General features: G+C 43.3%; 1 protein-coding gene across 1 annotated transcript in view; it reads left to right on the forward strand.

The window, feature by feature from the left end:
• Positions 1 to 222: 222 nt before the first annotated feature.
• The window catches only part of AGBL1 (AGBL carboxypeptidase 1), a 285,185-nt gene continuing 271,007 nt past the window's right edge, over positions 223 to 14,400 (forward strand). The window contains exon 1 of the mRNA XM_061371321.1: positions 223 to 354. Coding sequence (XP_061227305.1) covers positions 304 to 354 — 51 coding nt within the window. The 5' untranslated portion in view covers positions 223 to 303. The remainder of the gene's footprint in view (positions 355 to 14,400) is intronic.

Here is a 14,400-nt window from a genome sequence, read left to right on the forward strand (position 1 = left end):
GCCACACACCAAGCACCCAGACCTTTCCTGAGCACTTTACTTAATCCCTGGGATTCTTTATATAGGGATTAATCTTCTCGTCACAGTGGGAGAGCTCGGAGGGAGGGGGTACATTTATCTCTCCTGCTGAGGTCTAGAGTTGCATTGCTGTGATTATTGGTGGTAGCAGTGTGCATGTGTCTGGGGATCTGTGTTTAGCTTCTTCGTTTCTTAAACGGCACAGGGGCAGCAGCAAGGCAAGTTGGCAGCTTTGCTTTCTCGCTGCATTGTGTCTGCTGCTAGAGAGTGTGAGTGGGGAGCAGCATGGCAGAACAAGAAGCCAGTGGCTTGCAAGTCCTTCTCTCCACCCTCCAGGTAAGAACAGCTTGAACTAATGAGAGAGGTGCTTGGGCTTGTTTTCCTCTTTAATTCACCAGCAGCGACTTGTTGGGCTGAGGTTGTTCATACAAGCTCCGCGCTGGCTTGTCTCTAAACGCATCTAAACGCAGGAGTCCTGACCTGCACCTCCCACCCCAAAAAGCCTTTATGAGACGAAGTTTCACTATTCAGAGGCACACGCTGGCAATTACTGCTATGCATCAATCACTGATGAGGGCAGAGGCTCGGCTCCCCACATCTTGCTGCGTGCAGAGGGGGAGCAAGGGAGGTGTGAGGAACAGGCTGCTTTGCAATGAATGGGACCTGACAGCGCTGTCAGTATGTGAGGAGGCAAGACCAGTGCATGCCACTACTCTGAGGGCTCAGGGGGGCGAGTAAACAGATCTGCCTGGAAGCAGCAAGTTCTTCCCTGTCAGACTGACTTCACCAGGACCCTTAAGCACTCATGGGGAAGTGACAAAAACTCTACAAGTTGATATCAGTGAGGCACTGGGTGTGCTCTGCGAATGCTCCTGAGGAGCAGAGGGAAGTGTCCCAGTCCAGGATCATACCTGTTGGTCAATCTCAGCTGCAGGATGAAGGAGAGGCTTCTCTTCCTCTGCCTGTAGGTGATCCCCGTGGTTCTGCTTTTCCCCAGCAGGGATGCGCTCCTCCTGTTTTTGCAGGATGTCTAAGTTGAGGCATGAACTACCTTAATAAATGTCATGTGTGTTTTGGGAAGGAACCCGTGCTTTCATAAGCCATCATTTTGTCATGAGGGGTGGTCAAGAATTGCTTTGTCAAAACAAGCTGCTTGCATAGAAAGCAGTTTTTAGATAGTTATGGTGAAATGAGGGTTGTCTGTTCTGTTTTGAGCCCCACAACAGCAGCGTCCACTTACTGCAATGTGTGCTGGTGAAATCTCACACATTGCAGAAGCAGAAAATGAGGGATAGGGTGTGTAAACAGGACTTACCCACCCGGATCAGCCCAAAGTTCCATATCTTTCAGCCTCATGATTTAGAAGGTCACTATGACCAGCCCCAAGTGTGTAGAGGAGGTTATAAACCCCCATGATATGCAATTGGCTTCACAACTATAGTTGCGGGGCTGATCAGTCTTGGCATTTGGATCCAAGCTTATGTAACTGTCAACAACTTCAATTTCTTATTCTATTGTGAAACTCTGCTTTGCCCTCTATGGCACCCTATAGCAGTGAGCTCTGCTGGTAAATGGGCACACTGAAGAAAACTCTCCTACTGTCCTTTTATTTGCAGGCAGTGTAACTTGCTTGTCCTGTGTTCTTACAGCTTATTTAATATATATTTTGTACTAGATCACATTTTTGCTGTATTGAAGTTACAGTTCTCTCCCTATTAATTTGGCCAATTGAATGCTGAGTGTACATCTCTTTTTTTCTTATGCTCTAACATTAACTGTTCTGCTTCTCTCCGAATAATCTGGAACAGAACTGGACAAGGCCCAGGATTAAATTGGAAGCTGTAGTTTTGAAGTCACATATGTGATTCATTGACAAAGCTACATGCGGGGCTAGACTAGAAATAGATAGGAAAGCTGCAGGTGAAAGAGGTGATGGCATTGGTAAATCACAAGGTAGAACAGTATTCAACCCTGGTATTACAGATCTAACCTTGATACGATACCCATGTTTCCCAAAGTTCTGTATTCACTTAGAGAAGAGCAAAAGGCTTTCTTGCTGTAATTTCAATTGAATGCAGAGGTCTGAGTGCTAGAGGACAGAATGCAGGTGGTTGATGACAATAACAACACCTGTATGATCTGATTCACGTCCTTCTCCTACCTCCAGCCAAAACATTACCACCATGGCTCTGTAGCACCATCACTTACCTCTGCTACAAAAATCAGGTGATAAAATCACCTTTACTTGGCACAGTTGGAAAGCAATGGCCTGGGAAATAATACTTGTGTTGATGTTTGCTTTTGCTGATACCATCTCTCCACACTTCGTTATTTTCTGCAACAGCTGTCCAAAACATGGCTGTTTTGTTTTTGTGTCCCGCTGGACTGTCAGTGCTGGTTCATAATCTTTTATTGGGCATGAAGAACATGTCTGCTGCATACAGCAAGCTATTCTGCAGGATATTACTGTGCATTTTCCATTTCTGTTAGCACATAATACTGCTTTGTATGCAGAAAGCTTTCAGGTGAACAGTGAAGGAACATTTAGCCATGAAGCCACTCTTTATGAACCTAAGAATAAAAACATCCTTTCTCCTCCAGTCACTCACACAGGGCTAAATTTCTTCCTCCCTTTCAAGTGCTGACACAAATTATTACCCTTAGTTGGATGAATGTCCCCACCTGAGATAGTGTCTATCACCTTCAGCCAGGGGAGTGGCTCTCCTATCTCCTCCAGGCATAGACTCTTACTCCTAGTCTCACAGCCTGGTTTTGCTAAGGATGGTGTCAAGCGGACCAAAACTGGAACACTGTGGACTTCATAACTGAACTCGTGGTCTAGTCAAGTAAAGAAACACATTTAGTTTCTGAGTTCTTCGACACTGTTCCCAGTGCGATATAGGAGCGTGATCCTCCAAAGACAGCTCAAAAGTGCACTGTGTTACAGATGTTCAGAAAAGTGACAAGGTGAAAGGCAAAAAAACTGCTTTCAAAGTGCAGCTGCATTTTGTCACCAAAGTGTCACTGCAGGCAAGACGTGACATTTCAGATCTCTAGGTAAAATGTGCTTCGTGGCTTACAAGGTGCAGCTTTCAAATGTGAATTTCAGATGTAAGAAAAGCCTATCGTTGTCTCACAGGGTTTGTGTCAGTGTGGCAGAGCTGAGCCTTTAGGAGAGTTTGCTGTAGTTTGTCATTTTGCTTTTAACCCTGTCACCTTCTTTGCTCTCTCTTCTTGACTCTCTCACTTCAATGTGCTCCTACATTATCACTGCCCGTCTCTCTGGCTCAGATGGTGTTACCCAGTCCTGTCCCCATCTCTTACTGCATGCCACCAACCTCCTCACCTTGCATCCAGCTCTGCTGTCTTTCATATGAGGACACTGAAGTATACACCAAGGCTGGGCTGGTCACTAGTTCTCACCCTGCTCCTTGGCCGCAGTGTGGCAGATACAGACAACCTCCGCATGTATGGTTTTTGATCAGGGATAAAAGGCTGACATTCCATTCTACAGGCAGCCTCCTAATGCAAAATCCCAGAGAGACTTGGGATTAAGTCTCTTGTTTGTTTTAATGCCAGGAGGAGGTATCTGGGTGTTAGTTAAAAGCAGCTGTTAGTTGCTAAGTAGAACAACAGAAAACTGAAGCCACCATCTTTCACTGTGTCCTAGACTAGTGAAACCCTTTAGACAGTACAGCATCCTAGTTCCTCCTCCTGCTTGTTCTGGCCCTCATCTCATTTCACTCTCTAACCAGCTAGCTAAATAAGAAGCATTTTGTTTCTTTCCCTGCTTTCTCCCTGCTTTCTTCCTTGCTTGTGAGGCCCAGGCAAGAGCCTGTCTTGGTTATCACTGAGAACATCTCCTTATTCCATGGCAGCATCTATCGTGTCGCTTGAGGACTCACAGATTTCCTGTTGGCTCTCAGCATGTTTTTCACATGCTTCCTGAAGCCACAGTCCCCGTTCACATATTCTGCAAAGCTGGCAACCCCTGGGGCTGTTGGCAGATCTTTGGCTCAAACTGTGTCCTACTATGTTGGACACATAGTGTGCACAGGTTCCCAAACACTGTGGTTTGAAAGGAAAGAGGTGAAAATCTGATGTATCAGTGGAGGATGTTGTTTGGGTAAAGGGATTTCTCTCTCAATGGCTGTAGTACCTAGCAGGGAACAGATACAAGTTCTGCTGTTTGCTAACTTGAACCTCTCTGTTCCTTTGCTCTGCCTCTTTTGAGCTGTTCTGCTGGCTGGCCGACAAGGTAGTTCTATTGTTATCCTAAAGACAAGTGGGAAGATATCTATGCTGCTTCAGTGACAATGAATATAAACATATTTTGCAAAATGTTTTTGTCTCCTCTGCATCCTTGTACTTACTCTGTCAGCAGAGCTGCTGAGATTCCTGGCACTGAGCAAAATAGGTGCAAAAAATCCCAGGAATTGCTCAGCAAGCAGCATGCCCACTGGTTTAGGCTGGGAACGGAAGGGCTGGAAGTTTGGAACTGTGGTTTTGGGAGGCAGTTCGGCAGGCAGAACTTAGTGTAATAGCCTTAGAGGGAACAAAAATCAACACAAAACCAGATGGCCATTTTTATGTGGTTCATTAACTGAGTTTTACCGAGATTGTTGTACCCAAGGTGAACAGCAGCAGACTTAGTGTCCTCCTATTGCTCACAAATATTGTTCTAGCTTGGGAGCTGCAGAAGTAGTGCAGTCAGGGCAGTGAGACACTTGGATATAGAGTTCAAGGGGAAAACCCTTCATGGGGTAACACTGGGAGCTCCAGCAGCTCTTTCATGTCTCTGCTGCCAAAGCCACTTATGCTGCATGAGCCTGTTTTCTGCTTTAACTGTGGAAGAAAAGGAGTAATTCTCTGCAAACAATCCTATAGAAGTAAGGCAGGCACCCACCCCAGTTTGTTTTTCCCACTTCAACTGTCATCTCTTCCCTGTCCAAGGAAAACCTAAAGGTAACCCAGAACCTTTCCTTACAATTCTTGGCTCACCAGCATGGGGCACTGCTAGCAAGGAAGAAGAAAGTAGGCTAGCATGCATGCATTAACCCCAAATTCCTGCCAGGCCACAGAAGAAATAGTGAGGATTGACACTCTCGTGAATCAGTGCAGAACACCCAAAGCCCTCAGAGGAAGCTGAAGCACATCTTCGATGCTGCTGAAACCCTTCCATCAGTTGAGCTGGGACCCAGATTTCACTCTGTGTCCCCAGGCTGGCTGCAGCTGTTCCTCTGAACACAATGCCAGCTGCTCTGAAAATGCCTCCCATTGGGTTATGCAGAATTTGCTGCAACTGAATTAATGAGAATTCAGGACCTCGGGGTGCAAAATGTGCCAGGAGACTGTTTGGAGTGGCAGCAAGTATGGCTGGCCCAAGCAATAGGGTGTTGCAATCTGTATCTCAGCAGAACAGGAAAGTGGGCTTCAGTCTGCCTTCTGCTGCCTTGCCTAGGATGGCTTTGTGCTTTGAGGACAAATGAGATTGTCATGAATGTTCCTGGAGACCTCTTTCTCCCTTCTTGCAGAAATGCAAATGTGACAGGATGGCCATGTTGCCAAATCAGTTGAATGCAGGTCTGGAGAAATGGATTATAACCCTCTGCATCTGCGTTATTAATGTGTAAAACAGATAATAATCCCTCCATGCCTCGCATCAGTGTTAGAGAAATCAGGCAATGAACAGTGGGAAAAGAATTATCTGAAATTCTGTTGACAACACATTAAAAACCTTGAGGAGTAAATGAATAATTAGTTTTCAGTGTAGGGCTGGATTCTGCACGATAAATAATGCACAGAACCACATGCTAAATGGTGAGGACACAAAGCTACAAGGGGTGGTTTTCCTGGCAGCACGCATTGCTCATCCTGGAGCAGAGGTTTTGTGAAATAAAACAAGTTATCATGAAATTAAAAAATGCAGTCACTCCAGGAGGGCAAATGAAACATCATGAATGCTTTAACACTGCTGCTCCTTGGCTGCCGAGGGCAGCTCATGGCCAGGCTGCTTAACTTGGGCTATTTGGAGGTAATATAATGTCACATTATACCATGTCAAACAGCTTTATGGTGTGTATTTTTGTATAACTGCTGCATTATAGACACAAACGCACATTAAAATACATAATGTAAGGAGGTATATGCATTTTGTTAAATGCTTGTCTTTCACATACAGCATAAAAATACATTCAAATGCATCTGCTTATCTAGCTATAGTTCAAGAATAATTATTAGTGGTTATCTAGCTTCCATAGGGGTTTTTGTATGCCTATAGATTTATTTATATGTTGCATCAGTGTTTTGATGTCAATGGAAAATTTCCACCCTCTCCCTTTTTCCTGCTTCAGTAATTTCCCTCTGTGAAATATATGAAGAGATGTTCTCATACAGAGAGGTGTTTGCTTGAATAGACCTTGCTTGTATTTCTTCGTATAACATAATCGTATTTTCAGTGTATTATGCTGCATTTTGTTGTGATGGCTCTGAGATCTTTTCAACACGTTTTCTACTCTGCCCTGGTGAGACCTCATCTGGAATATTGTGTCCAGTTCTGGGCCCCTCAGTTTAAGAAGGACAGGGACTTGTTGGAGAGAGTACAGCGCAGGGCAACTAAGATGATGAAGGGAGTGGAGCATCTCCCTTATGAGGAAAGACTGAGGGAGCTGGGTCTCTGTAGTTTGGAGAAGAGGAGACAGAGGGGTGACCTTATTAGTGTATATAAATATATAAAGGCGGGTGTCACGAGGATGGAGCCAGGCTCTTCTCAGTGGCAAACAATGATAGGACAAGGGGCAATGGGTACAAACTGGAACACAAGAGGTTCCACTTAAACTTGAGAATAAACTTCTTCTCAGTGAGGGTGACAGAACACTGGAACAGGCTGCCCAGGGAGGTTGTGGAGTCTCCTTCTCTGGAGACATTCAAAACCCACCTGGACACTTTCCTGTGTAAACTCATCTAGGTGTTCAAGCTCCGGCAGGGGGATTGGACTAGATGATCTTTTGAGGACCCTTCCAATCTCTAGCATACTGTGATATTGTGAATACATAGGTCCAGTCTTTTTGGCTTTGTCTACAATGGGGAAAAAATGTCTGTGGTAGAAAATATGATCATGAACATCTTTGAATTAAAGTTTATTTTGTTACATTTAGCAAAAATCACAGAAAAAAAAAGTTACTTGTATTGAAGAATGTATGGGCTGATAACGGTTAACTTTAGCAGTGTCTGCAGACACCAGCAGAGAGTTTACTGATGTGTATTAAGAGGAAGAAAAGCATTTCATACATGTACCGGGAATTTAAGACATGCAGAGGGATTTTTTTTGTCCCTAGGTCTGGGATTGCAGTGTTGAAAGTTGCCCCTGGAGTTGTTGCTATCATAGGAATGCTTCCTCTGTGTGATCATTCCTGTTTGTGCCAGGCTAGATAACACGACATGTATCATCACTATTCTTGCAATGAAATTTGGAGTGGATTTATACCTCTGGAAGTGCAGGTGAAAACCCCTCCTTCTGCAGGAGGGGTCAGTGGGAAGTGCAGAAGCAGGGCAGTGTTTGCTAGTAGCTCCTTATAGATCAAGCTGTGCTCCTAGGGAGATATGGCCTTCTCTGTGTATGCTAGGGTTGATGTATGCACCCCTGAGAGCCTCAGTCTTTGAATATCCTATATCCATAGACAAACCACGTGCCCACATATGTCGTTGGGCTCTGCCAGACTCCAGCCTCGTGACTATGTTCTTCGCACCACATCAGGATAGAAAATAATTCCCTCTTGCCTTTCCCTGTTCTTTTAATAAGCACTTGTCTCACAGATAGTCTATGTGCACCTGTTTGCCTACAGGGCCCAATGGGCCATAGGATAAAGGTGCTGATCCATTAGCTGGGGCCATTCTGCATACCGGATTTGCTGCTCATCTCCTCAGGAAAGGATGAGGAGCTGTTGTTCTTGGGCAAAGCAGACTGATTTCAGTTCTCAGGGAATTGTGAGGCCAGAATGTGCCTGGGAATGGGTGAGACGTGCCTTGCAAGGGAGCTACAACCTTCTCCCAAGGAAATCAGGAACAATACAAAGTAATCTCACCAGACAGCTTCCCTTTTCCCCATTGACAAAACCAAATTTGCTGCAGGAGGTGAGGAACAAGCATTAATTGGGAGCCATACGGTATGTTCCTATATAACTAAATTGTCCAGCTCAGTTGACAAACTGATGGTGGGTCATCAGTGCCTGCAATCCTGGAAGATATGAGTGCACCAGAAAGCACTACTGTACTGCTGTTTCAGAAGAGATGGTTTAAATTCAGAAAAGACAGCTTAATTAAAGGTGACTTTGAGGCAAGAACATCAATCCGAACCACCCTCAAATATTTGTAGACATTTTCTGTTATAATTTAGAAAAAATATATAGAAATCTTAGTTTCATCTTTGTGAGAAGTTGACCTAAACACAGTCTAGGTGCATTCTTTGGGTGAAGATTCAAATCTCCAAGAACTGGATAATCTTCCGTGTTTTCATAAAGGGAAAACAATTTATCTTAGTACAGCTTGGGAAAGTCAATGCGATGAGGAATGCCCCTTAATAAAAGGGAAATCCAGTCATTCTCCTCCACAAGTCAATGGAGACACACCATTTTCATTTTCATACTTAGTATTTCCTTTTGATCTGTTGCACTGTTATAGCCTTTTACTGAGTGGAGGCTTACCATATTATGAAGAAATCAAGGTTTCAGAAATCAAGATTTGACACTGATTTCATAAGATGCCTTCTAGAGAGGACAAAGATAACATAAGAGAGATACTTCTGGCCACAGGTACTACTAAGCTACAAAAAAGAGAATCAGTATTTTAGACCAGCTATTGATTGATAGGTTAACATTTGCTTGACAAGAAATTCTATGAGCAAAGCTAAACCTCCTTTCCTTAAGGGGTTTAGAGAACAAGGCTGGGGTTTTTTCTCCTCATGATCTCTTCTGGAAGAACGCAGTCCTATTTATAAAAGGTGCTATAGGTTGAGGTGGAATTAATGAGAATGGCAAAACTTTCATGATGATTCTCATTAGAAAATTGAGTAATTCTGGCACAGAAGTCCTGTGGGAGAAATATCTACTCTACCAAAGAAATCTGGGCTTTTTTCTGCCTTTCAACAAGTCATGCTTTGAAACTGAAAAGTGTATTTTTCTGCCACTAGAGCCATGGAAGCACCACAGGATTGTGTTTTACTACAATTAACTTCTGTGGAGTCTTTTATGCACATTAATCTTTGGTGTAATTTATAGGAAGAAGCTTCGCACTGGGCCCAATGGGAATTTGATCCCTGTAGTAAACAGAGACAGACTCTTCTCCCCTGGGCCCATCTGCTCTGCTGCACTCTCTGCTACCTATTCCCTTCCTTTCAAATGGGAGAATGATGGTGTATTTATGGCTAAAGCAGGAGTCCTGGGCTTTATTTCACGACTGTTACAAACTCCTTAAAATTCATATAATGTCTGTGCCTCCAGATTTATCTGTTTGGTCCGTAAATGGGGATAAATCTCATCTGTCAAGTTAAGGCAAAAGGAGTTTTAGTTTACCTTGTTTCCCATATAAAAGGGTGGTACAACTTAGTCCATGAGCAGACGACACTGATGCAGCCTGGGTAAAATCAGTGCAATGCCTGTCATCCTCTGCCCTCCTCAGTTTTCCCATGGGATCTTGCTGAAAGGCCAAAGTAGCAGATTTACAGTGAAGATAAAGTTGGTCCTCCATTTTATTCAGGATTAACCTGGCAAGCAAGGAGCATGACAGGGAGAGAAAGAGATCCGTCCATAAGCATTTTGCTTGGCATGGTGAATGCCCACCTGTCTGCACTTCAAAGAGGGGAGAAGAGAGAATGGTACACCTGACCTTTCCCTATGATTAAAATGCTGATCTGATGAAGTCAGAGGAACAAACTGAACTACCTCTCTCGACCCCCCATTTTTCCAGGAATAAACCAGTGCCATCCACACGGAGGCAATTTCTGGAGAGGCTAAGGGAAAGCAGCATTTGCGCCCTGATTTATCTGGCCTCCTCTTGGGAAAACTTGTTGCTTTTGAGTAGCCTCTTGCCCTATGCTAAAGTTCTGCAAGTGGGGAGAGAACTAGAGATGAAAAATTAGATCCAGAGTGTGTGCCTGGTTCTAATATTTTTTTTGCCAATCTCACTTCCAATAGGGCTAAGGTCATTTGATCTCCCCATAACGCACAGAGATTCAAGGGACAGCTGGAAGCAGAGATGCATTAAAACAACTTGCCCTCTGGGATGAGAACCATGTGTATGAGTGGTTTGTTTCCAAAGCTCCTGCAGCAGTGGCTGTATCTTCCTGTCTGCAGGCTCTGGAGGGATTTATCTAAAAGGTGGTTGTCTGAGTGGATGGCTCATCAAACAGCTGGAAATCTTCCTAGCTGGGTTCCCTGCTGTGTCCTAACAAAGCCTGTAGAGCACCGCTACACTGGCAGGTCTCCTTGAGAGCATGCTTAAAATAAATAGGACAAAAAAACTGCTTTTTGGTGGCCTCTCCATGCTGGCAATGGGTGCACAGATCAAATCTCCTACTGGGTACTCACTGAAGAATTCACCTTTCTCTCAGAGATCAGCCCACCATGATATGACGACTGCATTTGCTCGGGTCTCAGTGAGACAAGTGTGGGTGTGTGGAGGTCCCTCCCATTGCTATGCCAGCAGCAGGTGAACACATGACTCCTGCCAAAGGTCCCCTCTTTTCACAAGAGTCCTATTGCCATCACAAGCTCAGCCCATTCTTGTGTGTCTCAGGAGAGACAGCTCATGGAATTTGGTGTAGAGGAGAGCATTTCAGGGGACACTGTGCTTCTTGCCTCCTGGGTCAGGATGTGCTGGGTCAATGTTGCCTCTCAGACACTGCAGCTCCACTGCGGAAGAAGCAGAGAAAGACACTGATAGGAGTAAGGAATCTCACTCATCTCTCACTTCACAGTACCCCTGATCTTCATTAGCCTGGATACTCAGGAGCCTCTGAGAGGACAGTGAACTTGTACTTTAACTCCTGACACGTTTTCCTGGAGCACGAACACAGCAGTGGGCTCATTCACTGCCTTTTAGCTTGACTGACCAGCACTTAGCTTGCCAGTGCTTCTGAGCTACTGAAGTGCAGTAACAAGGGCTGAATAAAGCCCCAGACATATCTTCCTTTAACACTGAGGCATTGGCTTGCTGCTACAGGATGTCTTGCACTGGGTGGAGACTAAAGATAAGAAAAAGCTTTGTTACCTTCTGGATTGAAAATGACACCCCCTGTCATACCTTTAAAACACTGACAGCTTTCTTCAGAGAATTGAGGGCTTTTAAGAGATTGATGCTTAGATCTAGACAGATGGGTCTCAGCAATGCGGCTAACCAGATATTCTGTTTTACATTACTAGTAATAATGCTTCAAGTCATTAGAATTTCGAAGCAGAGTTTGTTATTCATTATGGATGCCGAGTTTCATTTGTTGTTTGATTTTTCACTTAGACTGGATAAGAAAATTAGGGTCATCATTTTCACTTTCAAGTTCTATCTTTTAAGAAATAAGCTGCTACTAACAATAGTTATTAGCTGTTTGTCTCCACTACTCATACCTCAATCGCCATTATTAACCGCTGATTGATTAAAGTCATTTTCATTGCTGTTCCAGAAAGTTTGTAAGTGAGGTGGATTGATATGTAAGGGCAATAGTCTTGGTAAGAGAAAGGACTGGTATATTTCTAACCAGAATGTACTTCAGTGATCCTTTTTTTCAGCTTGTGCAAGTCAATGTCAGACTAATGCAGAGCAAATGAGTGTTAGCACTGGAACACAGAGAGAAGACCAAACTGAACACAGCATCATCCCAGGCAAGTGTCAGGGCAGACTGAGATTAGATATGCAGACTTGTGGACTTTATCATGCCTAGCTCAAGCAGAAACACTCTAGAGAAGGCAAGGACAGCTGCATCTTCATTATGGCTATTTATTTCCACATGCTCATACTTACATTTATGACAATATTCAAATTCTCTGGTTTTATTAAACTGTACATCTGGAAATAAACAGTACACTAGAAAAAACAGTGAGTCTGGAAATCAGGGATCTTCCAGTCTCACTTGTACTTTGAGAAATGCCATTGCTTGAAAAGAACTTGGTCAGTTCTAAAATGTGCTGCTTCTTTGAAAGACAGGGCGCTCTCTGGACTGACACCCATAAAATCTCTCAAAGAAAGGCAGTAGCAAGTTTCATGCTGCTCTTTTGTCCTTAGTAGTGGAAAAGAAAACTACAGCTGAATGGAAAAAACAGATCGCTCCCTATTAAGTCTGGGTGGCAGTTGTGTTAAGTAGCTGTAACAGAGTGGCATTTGAACAAAACATTAATAATTCTAAATAGCTCAGTAACAGCTAAAGTAATATAAAATATAGCAATAAGAAATGGCAATAAACAGTAGGTGTTAACATGCATATAGAAATCATTGTGCAAGAATGGTTAATGCCTTAGAGAAACTTATTAAGAGAGTGTGAAAGACATATGCTAGGATAATTTTGGCATTAAAATAAAAATAGATTAAAAAGAGGGGGGGAAAAGTGAACGATATAACATTAAATCTAGTCAAAACCTTTAGGTGTCATAGGTAATTTATTGTGAAATAAGAGATGAAACCTGAGAGAATTTATCTGTGGTAGAAATTACAGAAAGAACATTAGAAATATTCAAAGGAAAGTTTAAAAGCCTTTTGCAGAATATCACGTGGTTTGATTTATCTCAAAGTTTCCTCATTCTTTTAGCACTTCCAACCTGACAGAAGCATTTTAATGTTATATAATAATGCGTTTTACCCCTGGTTCTGCATAATAAAGTAATTGATCTATTAGAGATGCATTAGTGAGAGGAGCAAGTGACACAAGCGAACTTCATCTCAGAAGGAACTTCTGCACAAGGACAGTCTTTTCTTTGAGAACATAGAACTGTGGCAGAAGGAAAGAAAAAGAAAGAATGAAAGAAGGAGAAAGAAAGATGGGAAAGTGGGAAAGAAAGAAAGAGAAAGAAAGAAATTGCCAACAGTATCCAGGATATTGCAGTCTATCAGGGCATAGTTCTTGCAGATGTTTTGATGTGAATATATTTCATTAGTGAGACACACTAATGATATGGCCCATATGTGGTAAATAACACTGCTCTGAAGTGAAGTGAAACACCCTGGACTTTTGTGACCCAGAAGGTAAAACATCCTTTGGAAAAGGGGCAGGTTATGGTCTATGGGCTCCTTAAGTCTTGTATGGATGAATTAAATGTAACATCCCCCTTGCCACTGGGCACAAGGATTAATAGCTTTGTAAGCAGGGTTAGGCTGCTGGTCTCCCTTTCTTCTCCCAGTCTGGCATTAGTATTCCCTGCAGGGCATAGGTCTTTTCTGCTGCACTTCCTCCTGGTAAGTTGGGAGGAGAAGAGTGATCTCAGAAAAGGAATTTCCCCCACAAAGAAATGGAAGTACGTGTGTGATTGAGAGCTATAATACTTCTGTGCACTGTTTCTGCTTCATTTTATTGCAATAGCTGTCTGGGCTCTGCCACCGATCCTCTTAGGTATTGACTATGTGAATTTTCCACCACAGGGTGGTATTTCCCAGCAGAAAATAAGGGACAATTAATCTGATCTTCTTGATGAGGGATGCAGTGGGACAGGTGTTAATTAATATTTGTGAAGAAATCTGTGATCCTGTGATGAAAGGTGTTATGTTAGAGCAATTTATTGCATTAAATATAGTAGGATTCCTTGGCACAGATGATTTCCACCATGTTATTCACCAAGCTATTTTGGCTAGAGATCAGCTCAGGCCAAGCTGTTACATCTCAACACCTTCAGTGTTTTGAAGACATCCAGATATAAGTTTGGAATTTGCCCATCTCTGCCTTGAAGTAGTTCAGTCCCACAGAGTGTAGAATATAACCCTCAAGAAGAAGCCCTGAACCTCAAAGACTAGAAGAAACCCCTGTACAACAGCATGCTAGAACCTGGCTTTGGGGCACTGCTTCTGCCCCATCACCTGGATAAGCTGCCATCCATTGTGAAGGGCATGTAATCTTTATTCCCTGCAGTGTCAGATGTGTTACAGGTTATCACACCCAAGTGCAGACAAGGATGAGAAAAAACACACCTGCAGGTCATTGCAAGCCATGAAAAAACTATCCCACCTGACTGCAGAAGGGAGCGTGTATTTTTTTATGTGTATTTGCTATATTCTCTAGTATAAAATCCACAACTGCTGCTTTGGGTTGATCCATAGAGCTTGGCTTGGAGTTAAGCATCAGCAAGAATGAAAATGGCTGGTGCTTGGGTAAATGGGGTGCCGGCCATACCTCACACAGGTATGTGGGAA

This window comes from Neopsephotus bourkii, unplaced genomic scaffold (assembly GCF_033783945.1).
Source record: "Neopsephotus bourkii isolate Nb327-2 ecotype Australia unplaced genomic scaffold, CSIRO-AGI_Nbou_v1 NB_1572, whole genome shotgun sequence".
Taxonomy (NCBI): domain Eukaryota; kingdom Metazoa; phylum Chordata; class Aves; order Psittaciformes; family Psittacidae; genus Neopsephotus; species Neopsephotus bourkii.